Source organism: Ovis aries, chromosome 11, assembly GCF_016772045.2.
Source record: "Ovis aries strain OAR_USU_Benz2616 breed Rambouillet chromosome 11, ARS-UI_Ramb_v3.0, whole genome shotgun sequence".
Lineage (NCBI taxonomy): Eukaryota > Metazoa > Chordata > Mammalia > Artiodactyla > Bovidae > Ovis > Ovis aries.
The window spans coordinates 39,030,923-39,049,437 of NC_056064.1; the positions used below are offsets into that span (position 1 = coordinate 39,030,923).

An 18,515-nucleotide genomic window follows, 5' to 3' on the forward strand; every position below is an offset into this window, starting at 1 on the left:
GGCCAAAACTGACCCGAAAAGCAAGGAGCTGTTTAAAAACTGGAGTCTGCCTTTCTCAATTTCTCCTTGCAAACCTTGTGCGCACCCCCCACCCCGCTTCACAGCGACTCTTTCCCCACCCCTCACATCTGCCTTCTTCCTCGGCCTTCCCCATTCTTGGGGGGCAAGATAAGATGGATACCCCTGAAGCACAGGCATGGAAGGCACTCCCCCACCCTCCTCCCTCCTCCCCACAACACAGCTGGAGGGGGAGGGGAGGTCAGCAGGGTTCATAAAGGCCAGATGTTGAGGAGAAAGAGAGCACTGCCCAACCCACACCCACCCACCCCACCCCCACTCCCACCCCCAGCAAAAGAAAAATTAAAAGAGACGGCTTTTAAAACAAACAAAACTTTTGTCGTCCAAAACAGTGTTTTGTTTTGTTTTTCAAGAATCTGCTCTATGCAAACATTAACAACTTTTTACAAGGCATTTTCACAGAAAAGGAGACAAGTCCTTCCCCAGTATCATATATGGGAATTGTTCCTCCCTCCTCCCTTCTTGGGGGAAAAGGGGTAAAAAACAATATTCACTAGTGTGGGCAGAAGGGTCACTGGGTCCCTCACTACTGGGCAGATCGGCAACCCCCAGGTTCCCCTCAAACCTAAACTTGGAATTTCCCTAAGAGCTAAACTCCCCAGACCTCACCTGGGTGGAGAAAGTAAGTCCACTCCCTTCTGACTCCCTCCCCTCCCCCAGGAAAACAGAACTTCTGACCTCAAAACTAATCCCTGGCCCTGCCTCTTTCGGATCCATCAGGTCCCTGACAACTCCCGAAATGCCTGAAGTTGGGTGGGGGGAGAATGCTAAAGGTTCCTCAGCCCAGTTCCCATCCAGACTCAAACTGAGCCCCTTCAAACACCCCACTGGACCTTGTGGTTAGGCCAAGAGCCCTTTCATCTACCCCCTCCACAAAGAGCAGCTTGTCTTGTTTCTAGCCTTGAAGGAGGCTGAGTTTGGGTGTCCAAAGAATGGCCCTAGGCGTGCCCTCTACCTCCACGCCCTCCATCCTTAACCGGTGGAGAGGACCTGGAAGGAAGGGCAACTTGTTTGGTCTGATTTTATTGATTTCTTCCACCTTCCATTACTTTCCCTGGGATGGTCTCTGTCTCCTTCCCCAGGCAGTTTGTACTTCTGAAGGGCAGGAGGTTCCTCAGCCTTGCTCCTCCTAATACCAGGATTAAACCAGAGTGGCAGACTCATGGCAGGGGTGGGGGTGGGTGGGGTGGGGGGTGTGGGGGTGTCCTCTTTTACCCATCAGATCTTATAACCTGAAAGCAAATGGAATACTGAAGGAAACTCCAAAACTGGACAAAGGGGAAAGACTGGTGGCTGAGAATGAAGACCTCGGTAACTAGGGGTCACTTGACTGGGGGGACCCTAGGATAAGAACCGGGAGAGGGTGATCTTACCCTTGCCTAAGCTGCTCCGGTCCCCATGAAGGCTACAGTGGTGCTTGGAGGCTAGGGAAGGCCTGAGGGGAGTGAAGGGTTAAAGGCCTGGATGGTGGGGGTTGAGGATGCCCCCAGGGAGCTGCCAATCACCTCCCCACCCCCACTACAGCCCCCACCCATCCCCAGGCTCGCCCACAGAAACAACCGGTTTGTCCATCACCAAGGTCTCTCTCCCTCTTTTTTTTTTCCTCCTCTTTTGAGTTGTAGCCTTCTCGACTCCCCCTGGGGTGAAGGCCCTGCCCCCAGAGATCCGAGATGGAAGAGGGGAGGGATTGGAATCTACGTCTTTAAGCCTTTTTCGGTTAAGCCTTCTCCCGACTCCAGGCCTTGGTTCTTCTCCAAAGGATGAGGGGGAGGGGGTGTCACTGCAACCAGTTAGGTGCTTGAAGATCACTGTCATTTGAGGTCCTTCTGACCACAGCCCATAAAACCTAAAGAGGACAGGCAAAGGTGAGAAATGAGGCTCTATTCTCGAGCCCGCAGTCTGGCTGTGGCCCCCCCTTTTTCCTCCTTGGCAGAACAGGTCTCACGCTCAGGGCTGCTCCAAGTTGATTCCCCAGAATTTGAGGCCGGGGGGCTCAGGGACAGCGGGACCCCCTATCTGCCACCTCCACAGGGGGTGGGCAGGCGGGGGCTTAGCGTCTCCGTGAAGGCGAAGCGAGGATGCCGGCCCTAAGTCTCCGTCCTCCCCCACCACCAGGGCCGGGGGGCAGGGGAAGCAGTCGAGGAGACTGAAGGTGCTCGTGGTGGGGAGCGTCGGGGTAGGTCGGCGGGGCTGCGCGCTGCGTTGAGGGGGCGCCGGCCGCCGACGTTTCTTGGCGGCTCCTCGGGCGGGCCCTTTAGCTGGGGGCCGCTCGGGCCCCCGGCGCAAACTCGGAGTGTCTAGGGCGAAACCCTTCGCGTAACACCACAGTTTCGAGCGGCGGATCAGACGATTGAAATGTTCCTGGCGGAGATCGCCGGGCGCGGCCGGAGCTTCGCTGGCCGTCGAGGGGCTGGAGGCCGGTGCCTCGGGGGCGACCTTCGGAGGGTTTCCATCGACTGCGGCTGTCTGGTTCGGCGGGGGCGGTTCCGGCGCGGCCCCAGGCCCCATGGGCTCAGAGGAGAGGCCCGCAGGTGGCGGCGGAGGCCGAGAACCTGGCTCCTGATGCGGGCTAGCGGCGGGGCCAGGCTGAGAGTCGAGAGCCAGGGCTGGCCTAGGCGGAGCCGAGACGGAGCTGGTCGGAGATTCCCGAGGGCGCCGGGGCGCCGGGCAGTGGCCGGGAGGTACGCCGGAGCGAGCGCTGAAGTGCGGGAAACTGCCTCCGCCCTCTTCCTCCTCGCCGCGGCCCCGGCACACTGCGGCGTCGGCATCCTGGCGGGCCGGGGAGTTGGGATCGCTGGACCGCCCGGCCTGTCCCGCGAGGTGCTTCAGGCCATCCGGGGCCCTGCCGCCGGCGCACAGCGGGGCGCAAGGGCCCAGCAGCACCGGAGCCCGCGGCGCCAGCTCCCCAGGCCCCAGGCCCAGAGAGGACGCCCGGGGTTTGGCAAGGGCGCAGAAGGCAAGGGCACGCAGGCACAGAGGAGAGAACTCCTGGGTCCCCCGACGCGGCTTCCGGGGTGTGGGGGAGCAGGGTGACCCTCGCGGGGACCCCGGCACTGCGAGGCGGGGAGCGGGGCACAGAGTCTCCATGGAACTTTCCGGGGGGTTGCCCACTGAGGGGGCCCTGGTCCCAGCGGCGGGATGCCCTGACTGCCCGAAGAGCCCACGGGCGAGGGGAACATCGCCCCCCCTCGACGGGGAGGTCTCTGCTCGCGAGCGCCCCCGGCCCGCACCCGTGGGCCACAGAGCTCCGGGTCCCTCTTCGATCTCGTCACGCGGCCCTCTCGGCGGCCGGACTCCTGGGTCCCTGTGAGTCCCGGCGCGGTCGGCCGCCCTTCCTGCCGCCGCGAGCCCTGTGCAGCCTCGGCGGGAGCCCCTCTTGAGTTGCCCGGAGCGCAGAGGCTGGGGAAACAAAGCGGCCGGCGGCCGCAGGAGGCGGGAAGGACCCCGGGCCCGGCACCCGGTGCCGGGGCCCAGGCGGCGGGGAGGGCGCCTTCCGCCCGCTCGGCTTCTTTCTTCCCCGCTGGCTCCCGGAGACCGCGTTATAGAGAACTGCCCCCTCGCTGCCCCAATACCAGCGCCGGGGCCGCGAGCCCGCCGCTGATTGGGCGGCACTGCTTGTGACGTTGGCCGGGACCCCACCCCTCCCGCGGCACCGCCCCCATCCCCATTCCGCACACAGACACACACACGTGGACCCGGCGCGGCGGCGGCTGGGAGGGAGCAGAGGAGGGTGCGTGCGCGGGTGGGATATGGATGGGCTAAATGCGCCGCTGCACGTGGCGCAGTGGCGTCCCAGTGTTTAGTAGCCGCAAAGCACTTCATTTTTTTCCTCAGCAGTCATGGTTTTCGCATCCGTGAAATGGGAACGTTCACATCTACCCCTTTGGGGCTGCATGAGTCAAACAGAGGTGAATCTCAAAGCGAAGTTGAAAGGAAAGATGAAAAGAGGTTGTTTAGCAGCTTTGTACAGCAAGGACTCCTGCGGGCAGAGAATGTTCCCTATCTCTCTGTTTCGGTCGCCTAGAACAGTGCCTGGTACACAGAGGGCTCAAAAAAGTTGTATGAATAGTTAGGAATTCAGTGAGTGTGTGTGCAAGATGAAAAAAAGGAAGAATTAAATTTGGAGAGGAGAAGTATCATTACACCCACGAAAGATGATAGACTTTCTCAGTACCTGTTTCCATTTCTCACTTAACTTATAACCGGCCCCTTGAGCAAATTCTGAGTGAGGGGCTGGCTCTGCCATACCCCTTCAAATCCCAAGATTATGCCCTGTGAGGCTTGAACTGCCAAAATGGGTTGAGGAGACCAGAGGAGGAGATACATAGACCCTCACTCTTATCTCCCCTAGGGAGAGTAAAGCAAAGAAAGTGAATTCCATTAAAAACCCGGATAAGGGAGGACCATGTACCTGCAGCTCATTCCATCCTCTTACCCTTGTTTCGTTTCTGTAGAGCTCACTAATATATGAAAATCTGTGAATGTACTTCTCTTTATCGTCTGTCTCTCCCATTAGTCTGGAAATGAGCTGATGAGAAGTTTGTCTTGATCACTTCTGCAACCTCAGTGCTTTGAACAGTGCCCAGACTTAATAGGTGCTCAATAAATATTTGTAAGTGAATGAATGAATCCCTGGAATATTCTTCTCTTGATAAAAATAGGGTCATTGGACTGCTTCCCATCCCCAGAAATATTGAGACTGATACGATGACATGGAATAAGGGTATGTTTGTGTAGGGGTGATGGGTGGTCAGAGAGAGAAATATCTTACTCCCGGGCAGGGGTAAGAGAGGGTTTCTGTAAGAAAACAAATAATGCAGCTTGTATCCTGGTCCTTCTGGTGATGACAACAGAAGTACTGTTTCCCTGACATGTCATCCCGTAACATTCGGGCAGAAAGGGATCAGGAAGCTCTGCCTCCCTTACAACCCTTTTGCAGAAGCTGGAGGTGAAGACCCCAAGATAAGGCAAGCATTTGAGGAACAAGGGGCCCGTGATGTTCCTTTGCTTGAAGCACTCACCCCTTAGCATCTTCTACAGAAGAAATCTGCAGGGAAGCTGCCATGGGGGAGGATCCTGGGATCCTGACAGGTTTGGAGGAAAGTTCTGGAAGGATGATGATCTTCACAGTTGTCTCTTTTGGTGGACAGTGCTGAAAACTTTTACCTTGGAGACTACAATACCGGACTTCTGTTGCTTATTGGAGGAGGGGACATGTGCTTCAATCTGACCCTCCTCCATACTCTGCAGCTAAGATGCCAGGGGAGTGGGCTTGGGTCCCACCAGTGGGCTTGAGTTTCCCACCTCTGGGAAGGCTTGAACCAGGGGTGCCAGCTGTGTGACCCTGGGCAGGTTACCTGGGCACTCTGAGTCTCAACGTGTCCCTATCAGTGAAAAGACACAACAGTAACTTCCTCACAAACCTTATCGGGAGTGGAAATGATGTGTGGGCTGACCCAGCTGTTGCAATTCCTGTTGCCTACGGTAGAGGACACTCGACCCCGTCCTCAGCCTGGATGAGGAGACCGGTTTCTTCAGAAACCTGTCCTTCCCAGAGGCTGGATACAGGACCCCATTTGACTCCTTAGGAATAAGGGATAGGAAGGACCCCTCAAGACCTGGATGCCAGGCTTCCCTTTCTGTGGCTCATCTGAGTCTCGTCCAAAGGGCTGTGTTCAAGGATTTGGGAGCGGGGGACCTGCCCACTTTCCCCAGAGGAAGGTACAGTGGGGAATAGTAATTTCTATAGTACTGATGTCATTCCAATCTCTGTCCTAAGATCTTTGTTAATCCCCATAATAATTCTATGAGGTACTGAAGTTCCAATACTTTGGCCACCTGATGTGAAGAGTTGACTCATTGGAAAAGACCCTGATGCTGGGAAAGACTGAGGGCAGGAGGAGATGGATGCAACAGAGGATGAGATGGTTGCATGGTATCACTGACTCAATGGACATGAGTTTGAGCAAACTCTGGGAGATAGTGAAGGACAGGGAAGCCTGGCGTGCTGCAGTTTATGTGGTTGGAAAGAGTCAGACATGACTTATCAACTAAACAACAACTTTTTTCATTGAGTAATAGCTGATGTACAATGTTGTGTTAGTTTCTGCTGCTGCTACTGCTGCTAAGTCGCTTCAGTCGTGTCTGACTCTGTGCGACCCCATAGACGGCAGCCCACCAGGCTCCCTCATCCCTGGGATTCTCCAGGCAAGAACACTGGAGTGGGTTGCCATTTCCTTCTCCAATGCATGAAAGTGAAAAGTGAAAGTGAAGTCGCTCAGTCGTGTTCAACTCTTAGCGACCCCATGGACTGCGGCCCACCAGGCTCCTCCATCCGTGGGATTTTCCAGGCAAGAGTACCGGAGTGGGGTGCCATTGCCTTCTCCGGTGTTAGTTTCTAGTGTACAGCAAAGTGATTCAGTTATACATACATGTACATATCTTTTTCATTATGGTTTGTTACAGGATATTGAATATATTTCCCTGTGCTATACTGTAGGACCTTGTTGTTTCTCTACTTTATATATAGTAGTTTGTATCTGCTGATCCCATACCCCTAATTTATCCCTCCCCACCTCCTTTCCCCTTTGGTAACCATAAGTTTGTTTTCTCTGTCTAAAATCTGTTTCTGTTTTGTAAATGAGTTCATTTGTGACATATTTTGGATTCCGCATGTCTGTGATATCATATGGTATTTCTCTTTCTCTTTCTGACTTGCTTCAATGTGTATGGTGATTTCTAGGTCCATCCATGTTGCTGCAAACGGCATCATTTCATTCCTTTTTATGGCTGAGTAGTATTCCATTGTGTATATATACCACATCTTTCTTTATCCATTCATCTGCTGATGGACATTTAAGTTGCTTCCATGTTCTGGCTATTGTAAATAGTGCTGCTATGAACACTGGAGTGCATGTATCTTTCTAAATTATAGTTTTCTCTGGATATATGCCCAGGAATGGGATTGCTGAACCATATGGCAATGCTATTTTTAGTGTTTAAGGAATCTCCCTACTTTTTTCCATAGTGCCTGCACCAGTTTACATTTTCACCAGCAGTGTAGGAGAGTTCCCTTTGCTCCACGCCCCTTCCAGCATTTGTTATTTGTAGACTTTTTAATGATGGCCATTCTGACTGGTGTGAGATAGTACACATGAGGTAGATGCTTTTAATTTTAAAAAATTTACATACTATCCAGAACCCACTTTAAGTGTCTAAGTCAATGATTTTCAGTAAATTTACAGTTATACAACCATCACAACAATTCAACTTTACATTCCCTAATTTCAAAAATAATATATGTGAATATGTATAACTGAATCACAAAAAAGAAAGAATTCTACTTTTTTGAAATTTAGTAATGTTTATCTTTTTCCAGCTTTTCTAAATGTCCTATGGAAATCTAATAACAATGTATGAGATGCAAGAGTTTAAATATTATTAATAAAATTAATATAAATATAAATCTATTACATTTAAATTATTAATGACATCATTCAAGATGCTCCTTCTTTTCTGCACTTGGTAAAATTTTCTCAGAAAAATGTTAATGTCTCACTATGATTTTATATTTTTTTATTTTCCCTTATAAAAAAGTTTACATTTCCTAAGAGATCCCTCATCCACTCTTGCAGTACCTCCCTGTTCCCACCCCAGGGAACTACTTTCTGTCTCTGTAGATCTGCATTTTCTGGACATTTTATAGAAATACAAAGGCCCTAAGTGGTCTTTTGCATCTGACTTCTTTTACAAAAAATACTGTTGTGAGGTTAATATATGTTGTAGCATATATTAGTAGTCTGTTCCTATATATTGCTGAAGTATCCTTTTTATTGCTGAAGTATGGATATACCCCATTTTGTTGATCCAAACACATTTGGCTTGTTTATACTTTATTATTGTAAATAATTTTATGAATTTTGGCATACAAGTCTTTTTTTCAAATATTTATTATTTATTTGTCTGCGCCAGATCTTAGTTGCGGTTCGCCGACTCTCTCTTGTGGCACGTGTGATTGAGTTCCTTGACCAGCGCTCGAACCCAGGCCCCTGCACTGGGAGTGTGAAAGTCCCTGGTGTACACGTCTTTGTGCAGACATGTTTTCACGTCTCTTGTAGATAATAAAGAGTAGGATTGCAAGGTCCTAGGGTAAATTTATGTTTAACTTTATTTTCATTTTATTTTTTATTTTTTTTAATTGTTTAGTTTTTATTTCATAATCATAAATTTAACTTTGCAATCCAGCTAAACTTGGAGGGGGATAAGGAAAATATGGAACCCAAAGAACTGTAGCGAGAGCACAAAGATTATAGGATATTTCGAGCAGATGGGGTGAAGGGGTGCTCTCCTGGGCTACAGAAGGAATGGTCTGGTGGTTAAGTAAAACGTAAGTCAAATTTATTAGATTTGTCCACAGTCAGCAATGGTGATCTTCTTGCTGGTCTTGCTGTTTCTGGACCCAAAGCGCTCCATGGCTTCCACAATATTCATGCCCTCTTTCACTTTGCCAAAGACCACATGCTTGCCATCCAACCACTCAGTCTTGGCAGTGCAAATGAAAAACTGGGAACCGTTTATGTTGGGGCCAGCATTTGCCATGGACAAGATGCCAGGACCTGTATGCTTCAGAAAGAAATTCTCATCATCAAATTTCTCGCCATAGATGGACTTGCCACCAGTACCATTATGGCGTGTGAAGTCACCACCCCGGCACATAAATCCCGGAATTATTCTGTGAAAGCAGGAACCTTTATAACCAAATCCTTTCTCTCCAGTGCTCAGAGCACGAAAGTTTTCTGCTGTCTTCGGGACTTTGTCTGCAAACAGCTCAAAAGAGACGCGGCCCAAGGGCTCGCCGTCGACAGCGATGTCGAAGAACACGGTGGGGTTGACCATGGCTAGACAGCGATGGAGGCTCCGGGGTGGCGGCGTCTGCAAGGCTATGTTTAACTTTTAAAGAAATTGTCAAAATGTCTATTAATAAGGGACAGAGATTTTAAGTGACTTGCCCAAGTTCAGGCTGCCGAGTAATGTCAGAGTCAGCTGGGTCCCAAGTGGATGCTGACAACAGTCCGTCTGCCTCAAGGTGATGAATGTAAGAGGGAAGCCATTTCTCATCCCATTACTGAACAGCCACCACCATTTTTGCCCATCTTGCTTCTAGAATTCCCTAAGTCAGACTGTGCCAACCAAGAGGGTTGTACCATCCCTTAGACAACATCTACACTTCGCTCTGGAAACACTGAGGTTAATAGCTCAAGTTCCGAAGTCAAATGTGTCTCTTCGTATTCCAGACTCCTCATTTTACCAGTGGTGTGACTGGGGGCAAGTTACTTAGCCTCTGTTTGTATTTTATTTATTGATTTGGCTGCACCAGGTCTTAGTTGTGGCATGTGGGAACTAGTTCCCTGACCAGGGATCAAACCTGAGCCCCCTGCACTAAAAGTGTGGAGGCTTAGCCACTGGACCACCAGGGAAGTCTCAGCTTCTGCTTTAGTTCTTCGGATGTAAAATAGAAATGCATATGTGCTAAGTTGCTTCATTTGTGTCCAACTCTTGCAACACTATGGACTGTAGCCCACCAGGCTCCTCTGTCTATGGGATTCTCCAGGCAACAATACTGGAGTGGGTTGCCATTCCCTTTTCCAGGGGATCTTCCTGACCCAGGGATTGAACCCCCATCTCCTGAGGCTCTGGCATTGCAGGCAAATTCTTTACCACTGAGCCACTAGGGAAGCCCAAAATAGCATCTTCCTTTATGCAATTTACGAAATGACTTATTGTGGAAACTTTCAAACTCATACAAAAGTTACAGAGGAATATAGTGAACCTCCAGGTACCCAACACTCAACTTCAAAACTAATCAACTGATAGCCAGTCTTGTTTCATCCTTATCCTCATCCGTTTCCGTCTCTTCTCCCATTTTTTAAAAGCCAACTTCACTGAGGTACAATTTACATATAATAAAATTCACATTTTAGGTGTATAGTTTGAATGAATAGTTTTCACAAATGAATATACCCATAAGCACCACAAGACAGAGAATATAATTCTATATTATCTTGATGCAAATTCCAGATAGCATATGATTTCATTCCAAAATATTTCAGTACGTATTGTTATAAGAAGAGGACTCTTGAAAATAAAAACCCCAATGCTATTATCAAACCTAAAAAGAATTAAGTCATCCTTTAACTTCATCAAATAGCCAGTGTTTAAATTTCTAATTATTAATATCTTAAAATATTTTTCTCTACAATTTACTTAGTTTATTTGAACTAAGATCCAAGGAAGGGTGTCACGTGTTTGATATGTCTCTTAATTCTCTTTTAATCTATAAATTCCTCCTTTCTCTCTTTTAATATTCTCCCTGAAACTTACCCATTCGACGAAGATACCCTACTGTCATCTAGATTTCCCACTGTCTGGAATTTACTGATTGCATCCCCATGGTGTCATTTAATCCAGCAATATTTATTAAGCATCTACTAGCATCTACTATGTACAGGACTGCCAAATTTAGCACACACACAAAAATACAAAACACATTCTAACAAAATTATTTCTCTGTAATTCAGTTTTTGTATATGTGCTACTGAAGTAAGTGCTATTCTCTGTAATTCAAATTTAACTGAATATCCTATGTTTCATCTGACACCTGATCTATGTGCCTTTGTTGGAGGCACAGTGGTGAGCAAGACAGACAAACTCCACTCCACCTCGAGGATATATTCTAGTTAACTAGGAGGAGCCAGGTAACGTGGCAGCAGACAACATTCCTTCTGGGGATATTGTGAGGATTAAAAGAGAAACCTATATATTTAGTGCATGGTCCATAAGAGCCGTTGATAAACGCAAGGGCTCTTGGCAGTAGCTTAGCCTTGTCCCCTCTCCTGTTTCTTCCGTTTTCCATCCCTGCTCCACATCCTTCCCCCTCCACGTCATTACTCTGGGCTTGCCCTCCTCCTGTTAGACTTCCTCTGCATGTCTGCATGTAGTTAGTTCATTATCTATTCACCTCCACATTCCTTGAGGACCCCCTTTGTAGCAAGCCCCTTACTAGACCCTAGGAACTAAACTAGGAACTAGGCAATAAAGACAGGGTCTGGTGGGAGAGATGGACCTTCTAGGCTAATCTGGGAAGCAGTGATCGGAGGACAGCCGTGGTCCTTGGCCTGATAGAGGCAAGGTGATGGTAGAAGAGGGAAGTCTTTTCACAGAAGATAGTAATGTACCACTTAGGCTCTTAAAAGATGGACAGACGTACTCAAAGGAGGCACGGGAGAATTCCAGCTGAGGAAGCGCTGAGGGCAAGGACCAGAGGCAAGCGAGTGTCTGCCCATGTGCTGCCAACTACCAGCCATCAACATCTTCCCTCCTGCTAAACTGAAGGGGGACTGTCATTGGTCCAGTGCCAAATGCCCTCTGAGAGGCACCCCTTATTATTTTTCTCACCAACTCCAACAACATGTCTCTCCCACTAGGGAGCTAAATCTCCCCCTTGACCCCACAGTCCCTGCCCCATCCATCTCTCCACCTCCTCACAGTCCAACTTCCCCCAGGAGCTGTCTTGCACAGTCTTCCTTTTTGCACTTCCCACTTCCTTCTCAACCCGCTTCCATCTGCTTCCACTCCCACCGGCCACCAAAATAGCTCTTGCTGAGGTTCCAGTGGCCTCCATCTCATCAAAACTGGCAGGCTCTCCTCAGCCGTCCCGTCTTGACCTCCCACAGGATTGGCCACTTCCTCTTTCCAGGAATTTTCTAGTCCCTCACCTTCTGGGCACCGGTCTTGCCTGGTGTCCTCCTGCCTCACCAGCTGCTCCCTCTTGTCCGGTCTTCAGCGTAGGCTCCCTCTCCCCTCCTGGGCCCAAGCAAACAGCAGGGTTCCTGAAGACTTGTCCAGAACGTTCCTCTTCTCTCTCTGTGTCCGCTGCGCAGGTTCCATCCAGCCTTACGCCATGCCCTCTTGGCCTCCACCTCAGGCATTTCAAAAGCCCCATAGACCCAACCTGTCGCAAACCTGTTTCAGGGTATGGCTCCTCCCTCCACCCCCTCCCACAGTCAGAAACCCAGGTGGCACCTGGGCACCTGGCGTCAGGTGATCACTACACTCCAGGTCTGCTTATCCCCACCTCCATTCTGGCATACGCTGGCAGCACCCCCACATCCTGCCATATCCTGTATATAGCCACCCAACTGGATTGTGTTAACCCCCTGCTCAAAACCCGCTGATGGCTTCCCATTGCTTTGGGGATGAAGAATGAAACCATTAACTTGGCTCACAGGTAGGGTACAGCAGTAACTGACAACCCTCGCACAGGTCCTCCTGGCGGGCAGGGGGCAAGGGGACCGGTTCCCTTACCTTCTAGCTCCCCTGTGCTGTCCACTCTCCTTTCAGCCACTCAGACCCCTCCCCCTTTAGCGCCCAAGTAACCGGCTCCCTCAGCTCTCTTAGCACATGGGATTCCCTCTGACCATACACTTTACCCTCCTCCTTTCTCCTGTGCCTGGCCTGCACCTGCTTCTATTCAGAGCTCCACTGATTCATTCACTCCCTCCTGGGAGGAAGCTGCTCCCCACCACTCCAGACCTTGACCAGGTCAGTTTTCATCATCATTTCCCTCTCAAGACCTGTATACCTTTCCTTCAAAGCTTGTCATCTATTCATTTATTAGTACTATTCTCCTCTCCCTTGAAATGTAAATGTATCACACTTTGTTTTAAGAGCCACATTAGATTTTGCCTTAGCTCAGTGACTACCATGTAACTGGCACTCAAATATATTTTAAAAAATCTTTATTATGCATAGTTCAACCTAAAGAGAAGTAGAGCATAGTGAAACAAACTCCTATATACCCTTTACCTAGATGACGACTTATGTTAGTAATTAACCTTTTTAGTTGAAGTATGGCTAATTTACAATGCTGTGTTAGTTTCAAGTGTACAGTAAAGTGATTCAGTTACGTTTCTATAATATAAATGTAATATATATAACATATTCCTCTTCCAGACTCTTTTCTGGTTATTATTCTTTTCTATTATAGGCTATTACAAGATATTGAGTATAGTTCCCCATGCTATACAGTAGGTCTTTGTGATTTACCTGTTTTATATATAGCAGTGTTTATCTGGGCTTCCCTGGTAGCTCAGCTGGTAAAGAATCCATCTGCAATGCAGGAGACCTTGGTTCAATTCCTGGGTTGGGAAGATCCCCTGGGGAAGGGATAGGCTACCCACTTCAGCGTTCTTGGGCTTCCCTGGTGGTTCAGGCAGTAAAGAATCCATCCACAATGCAGGAGACCTGGGTTCAATCTCTGGGTTGGGAAGATCCCCTGGAGGAGGGCATGGCAACCCACTCTAGTACTCTGGCCTGGAGAATCCCCATGGACAGAGGAGCCTGGCGGGCTACACTCCATGGAGTCACGAAGAGTCGGACATGACCGAGCAACTAAGCACAACACAGAACAGTGTGCATATGTTAATCCCAAACTCCTAATTTATCTCTCCCTCTTCCCCATGCTGTCCCCTTTGGTAACTGGAAGTTTGTTTTTTGTCTGTGAGTCTATTTCTGCTTTGTAAATAAGTTCATTTGTATCATTTTTTTAGATTCCATATATAAGTGATGTGTTTAGTCTCTCAGTCATGTCTGACTCTTTGCAAGAATAGTAGAGTGGGTTGTCATGCCCTCCTCCAAGGGAATCCTCCCAACCCAGGGATTGAACCCATATCTTCCACACTGCAGGTGGATTCTTTACCATCTGAGCCACCATATGGTATTTATCTTTCTCTAACTTACCTCACTAACCTTAACCCTAGCATGGTAATCTCTAGATCCATCCATATTGCTGCAAGTAGCATCATTTTGTTCTTTTTTTTGATGGCTGAGTAATATTTTATGCTACATCTTTGTCCATTCATCTGTCGATGGACACTTAGATTGCTTCCATGCCCTGGCTATTGTAAACTGTGCTGCTATGTACATAGAGGTGCGTGTATCTTTGCAAATTGGAGTTTTCTCCAGATAGATGCCTAGGAGTGGGATTGCAGAATCATATAACTCTATTTTTGCTGTTCTCCATAGTGGCTGGCTGCTGTAATTATTAACATATTTATCGTATTTGCCAAAATATTTTAAAATGATTTCAAGTTTCCATGACAGTTTACCCCTAAATACTTTAGGAAGTTTTCTTAGCACAATATGATAATCACCCCTTAGAAAATTAATAATAATTCCATGTATCATCTAATACCCAGCCCATATTCAGTTTTCCCTAATTGTCCCGCCAAAATGCTTTTTGGTTTGTTCCAACTAGGATCTGAAAAAGGTCTACATAACCAAATGCATGTTGCATTTGATTATGTCTCTTCTATCTCATTTAATTCTAGAATAATCTTTTTCCCCCTTATGCCGTTGAGTTGTTGAATTGCTAAAGCATTTCAGGTAAATCACAGATATCATGTCCCACCGTCTAGATTTCTCTGATAGCTTCCTTGAGGTGGTGTTTACCCTGTATGTCCTGTAAACTGGAAATTAGACTTACAGGCTCCATTAGATTCAAGTTGACTACATGGGCAAAAACACTTCCTGGGCCATGAGCACCACTTTGCGGTGTCCTCAGTGCCTGAGCTCTGCTCTTAGTGATAGAATGCTGCTGATGGGTAGGACTTACTGGAGACAGTCCATCTCTCTGGGAGAAATTGCATTTTCTTCCTTTAAAGCCAGCAAGTAAACTGTGGGACAACACTTTAGAATGATTGTGCTTTTAATAAATGAAGCAGATCAGTGTGGCTGAACAGAGGTGAGAACAGGAACCAGAATTCAAAGGGCTTAAGGCTTTGATAAGAAATTTGGACCTTATCCTGTAGGATGGGGAATTGCGGACCACTTTCAAGCAAAGGAAATCACATGATCAGCAGGAGGGATGGGGAGGCATGAGGGGAACAGGGAACTAGTATTTCCTGAATGCTCAGCTTGAACTGACCCTATGCCAGGTGCATACTTGATCTAAGTGAAACCTTTTGTGTGTGCTGAGTCATTTAGTCATGTCTGACTCTTTGTGACCCTATGGACTATAGCCCGCCAGGCTCCTCTGTGCATGGGATTCTCCAGGCAAGAACACTGGAATGGATTGCCATGCCCTCCTCCAGGGGGGATCTTCCCAAGGCAGGGATGGAACCTGTATCTCCAGCACCGTAGTCAGATTCTTTACCATCTGAGCCACCAGGGAAACCCATAAGTGAAACCTGCCCTGTGTTTAAAAGAAAAAATCTATTTTACAGATGAAAGAAAATGGAGGACTCATTTAGTCACTCACCCAAGGTCACAGTAAGAGCTAGTAAAGACCAATAGGAAGGCAGTAACCATGAGCATGGACAGGTATTGAAAGAGAATCAGCAGCACTGGTAACCAATTGGCTGTAGGGAAGAGAGGAACTGGGAGCCCCAGCTCTAAGCTGGAATGCAGGAGGGGATGGAGCAGGTTGGAGGGGAAGATGAGGAGCCCAGGCTCCAGCTGCCCAGATGTCTCCAAGCCGCTCTCTTGAGAAATGGTGTTTATAACGTGACAATGTCTGTAATTTGGCTTCTGGCACGACTTGATAATTAGCTTAACTTATCCCTCACTGGTGTTTCATTCAAGGCAAGGACAATCTTCCATTCCTTCTGCCAAGGCCTGTTTTCCCTGAGTGTTCCAGGGTGAGTGTGAACAAAGAGCTGGGCTGTCTCTTTTGCTCAGCCCAAATGGGCCAGAGACTGATGTCAGGGTGTGTGGACTGTCTGCTGTCTCTCAGCTAGAGTCTATTTGTCTCCAGAGCCTGGGGGTGTGGACTTCCCTTCGGACGTGTAGCTGCCTGAGGGTGGGGTCCTGGAACCTGCAGGGCAGGAGTGTGGTCCCCAGGCGGCTTCCAGGAACCACGAGGAGGGTACAGTGATGAGCAAGATGGTCTGAGAGGCCAGTGGGGAGGCAGCTGCTGAGGTTGGATATAGGAAGGGGCTGATCTGAAAAAGGGCTGTGTTGAGGGGAAACAGGGAAATTTTTCAATTTAAGAGGTGTAGACAAGGTAAATTTTATGGGACTTGGGGCTGACTCAGAGGAAAAGGAAGAGAAACATTTGAGAAGCACCTTCGGGGTTTTGTCTCAGGAGAGAAGGTCGAAGCTGTTGACTAAGAAGGGACCTACAAGAGGAAGGGTGGGTGAAGGGATGGGGAGAGGTCAAGTTCAGTTTGGGTCTGAACCAGGAGCCAAATCTAAGTGGGCATGGTCTAAAGAGACTTGGAAAAGGCCAGGGGTGCTGGAGGGCTATCAGGACGGTCACAAGCCCATGGGCCAAGGGAGAAACTCCTGGCAGGAGTGAGCATTTCCAGAGGAGGGTCCTGTGGATCCAGAAGAAGACCCCCCACCCCACCTCAGGACAGAAAGGGGAAAGGACCCCTGCAAAGGTGGCTGAGAAACCCAAAAAAGTGAGACATGCAGGGCAGCCATGGGGAGCAAATGTCATGGAGAGGTTTCACAGGACAGTAAGGGAAGAGGTACTGGCCTTTGTGACTCTGAGATGAATCAATCAGGGGTCTGGGAAACTGACTTCAGCTTCTTAGCAAAAACAGAGAAGTGGAAGGGATCACCTGGAGGTGGAGCCTGAGAAGCAAAAAGCAGAGCTGTTACTCCGTGGGAATGGACACAGGACATGTCACCCACTGGGCACCAGGAGCAAAGCCATCAAGAGGGGACTACCCCCTGCCCCCCAGCAGCCTTTGTCCTGGTCACTCGCTCCTCAGAGTGGAGCATGAAGGCCTCAGACCAGCAGGGCTGGATAACGTGCTTGCATCTCAGTGTCCAGGGCACCAAGACAGAGGCTCAGCATCCCTTCCTTCAGTTCCTGCAGTAAACATTTTGCCAGACACAGCTCTAGGCCCCTGGAAACAGCAGTGAAATCCACAAAGATCCTTGTCTTTGTGGCGTGGAGATCAGAGAAGAAAGACTGACAACAAACAATGGATATAACTATGTGAGTAATATAGGAGATTAAGGACAAAAACAAAGGGGGTAAGGAAGATTGGGAGAGGCAGGGAAGGGTACAGATTGATGTCAAGGGCCTGTGGACTGTCTGCTATCTCTTGGCTAGAGTCTATCTGTCTCCAGAGCCTGGGGGTGTGGACTCCCCCTCGGATGTGTAGCTGCCTGAGGGTGGGGTCCTGGAACCTGCAGGGCAGGAGCGTGGTCCCCAGGCAGCTTCCAGGAACCAGGGGCATGGAGAGTCAAATTGAGGAGGCAGGATGTACATGGTGTGCACAGGACACAAGGAAGTGACGTGGCCACAGCACGAGCACGAAGGGAAGAGTGGAGATGAGGCCAGAGGGACGGGGCAGCAGACCGTTCAGAACACTGTCAGCCCTGTAAGGACCTGGCCCTTCCTCTGAGCACAGTGGGAACTCCTGGAGAACTTGGAGCCCAGGAGTGACCCAGTACACAGTTTAAGGGGATCATTCTGGCCACTGTGTAGGGACTAGATGGTGGGGGCAAGGATGGAGGCAGGGAGACTGGTTAGGAAGCTACCAGGCTAGTCCCGGGGAAATAATAATGGTGAGCCGGGGGGGAAGTCATTGAATTCTGTGTATATGGTGAAGGCAGAGCGGCAAGATCTGCTGACAGGGTGGACGTGGGAGACCCCACAGCACTGATCCCAGGCTGTGGGCTTGAACAGCTGTATAATTCAAGTGGCCATCAACTGAGATGGAGAAGGCGGGCGGTAAAGCAGTTGGCCTAGGTGGGGTATACAGAGAGATCTAGGGTCACCCCCTGAAATAGACAGGGGGACACTGGGCAGCCATAACCTCCAGAAAATATCCAAGACTGGTGGTAACTGGTGACCTTTGGCAGAGCAACTTCGGCAGAGGAGAGGGGGAGCCAGAGAGTCACTGTGAGTTGTGTGCATGGAGATGAAGTTCTTGGTCCAGCTTTCTGATTTACAAAGCAGAGTGGGGATGGGAGACAGAAGGGACAGACAGACAAGGCAAAGGGGGTGGCCTTTTGCATGGAGGTGGCCTGAGCTCATTTGGAGGCTGAGGGGAAATAGGCAGGTGAGGGAGAGCTTGCAGGTAGGGATAAAGAATCTCCACAAGAGGGCAAGCAAAGGGATTTCCCTGGTGGTCCAGTGGCTAAGACTCCATTCTCCCAGTGCAGGGGGTTGAGGTTTGATTCCTGCTCACAGAAGTAGATCCCAGTGTGATCTACTTCATACTGTGAAGACCCAGTGTGATGCAATGGAGACCCAGAGCAGTCAAATAAATACATGGACAACTTTTTTTAAAAAAAAAAGAGGGCAAGCAGAGGTTCAACCTCAAGGGTCCAAGGGCCTGGACCAGGGTCAGGAAACAGTTCCACTAAAGAGGTGGTCGGCCAACAGCCGGTGTGGTGATGACAGGCATGACTCTGGGATT

General features: G+C 49.2%; 2 protein-coding genes across 2 annotated transcripts; both read right to left on the reverse strand.

Moving 5' to 3' along the window:
• Positions 1–374: 374 nt before the first annotated feature.
• On the reverse strand, positions 375–3,629 carry EPOP (elongin BC and polycomb repressive complex 2 associated protein). Its single transcript, XM_027974624.2, has one exon. The coding sequence runs from the start codon at positions 3,163–3,165 to the stop codon at positions 2,026–2,028; it is 1,140 nt and encodes a 379-aa protein (XP_027830425.1). The 5' UTR covers positions 3,166–3,629; the 3' UTR covers positions 375–2,025.
• Positions 3,630–8,222: 4,593 nt separating this feature from the next.
• LOC101119655 (peptidyl-prolyl cis-trans isomerase A-like) lies at positions 8,223–9,018 on the reverse strand. Its single transcript, XM_042255906.2, has one exon. The coding sequence runs from the start codon at positions 8,971–8,973 to the stop codon at positions 8,479–8,481; it is 495 nt and encodes a 164-aa protein (XP_042111840.1). The 5' UTR covers positions 8,974–9,018; the 3' UTR covers positions 8,223–8,478.
• Positions 9,019–18,515: the final 9,497 nt, after the last annotated feature.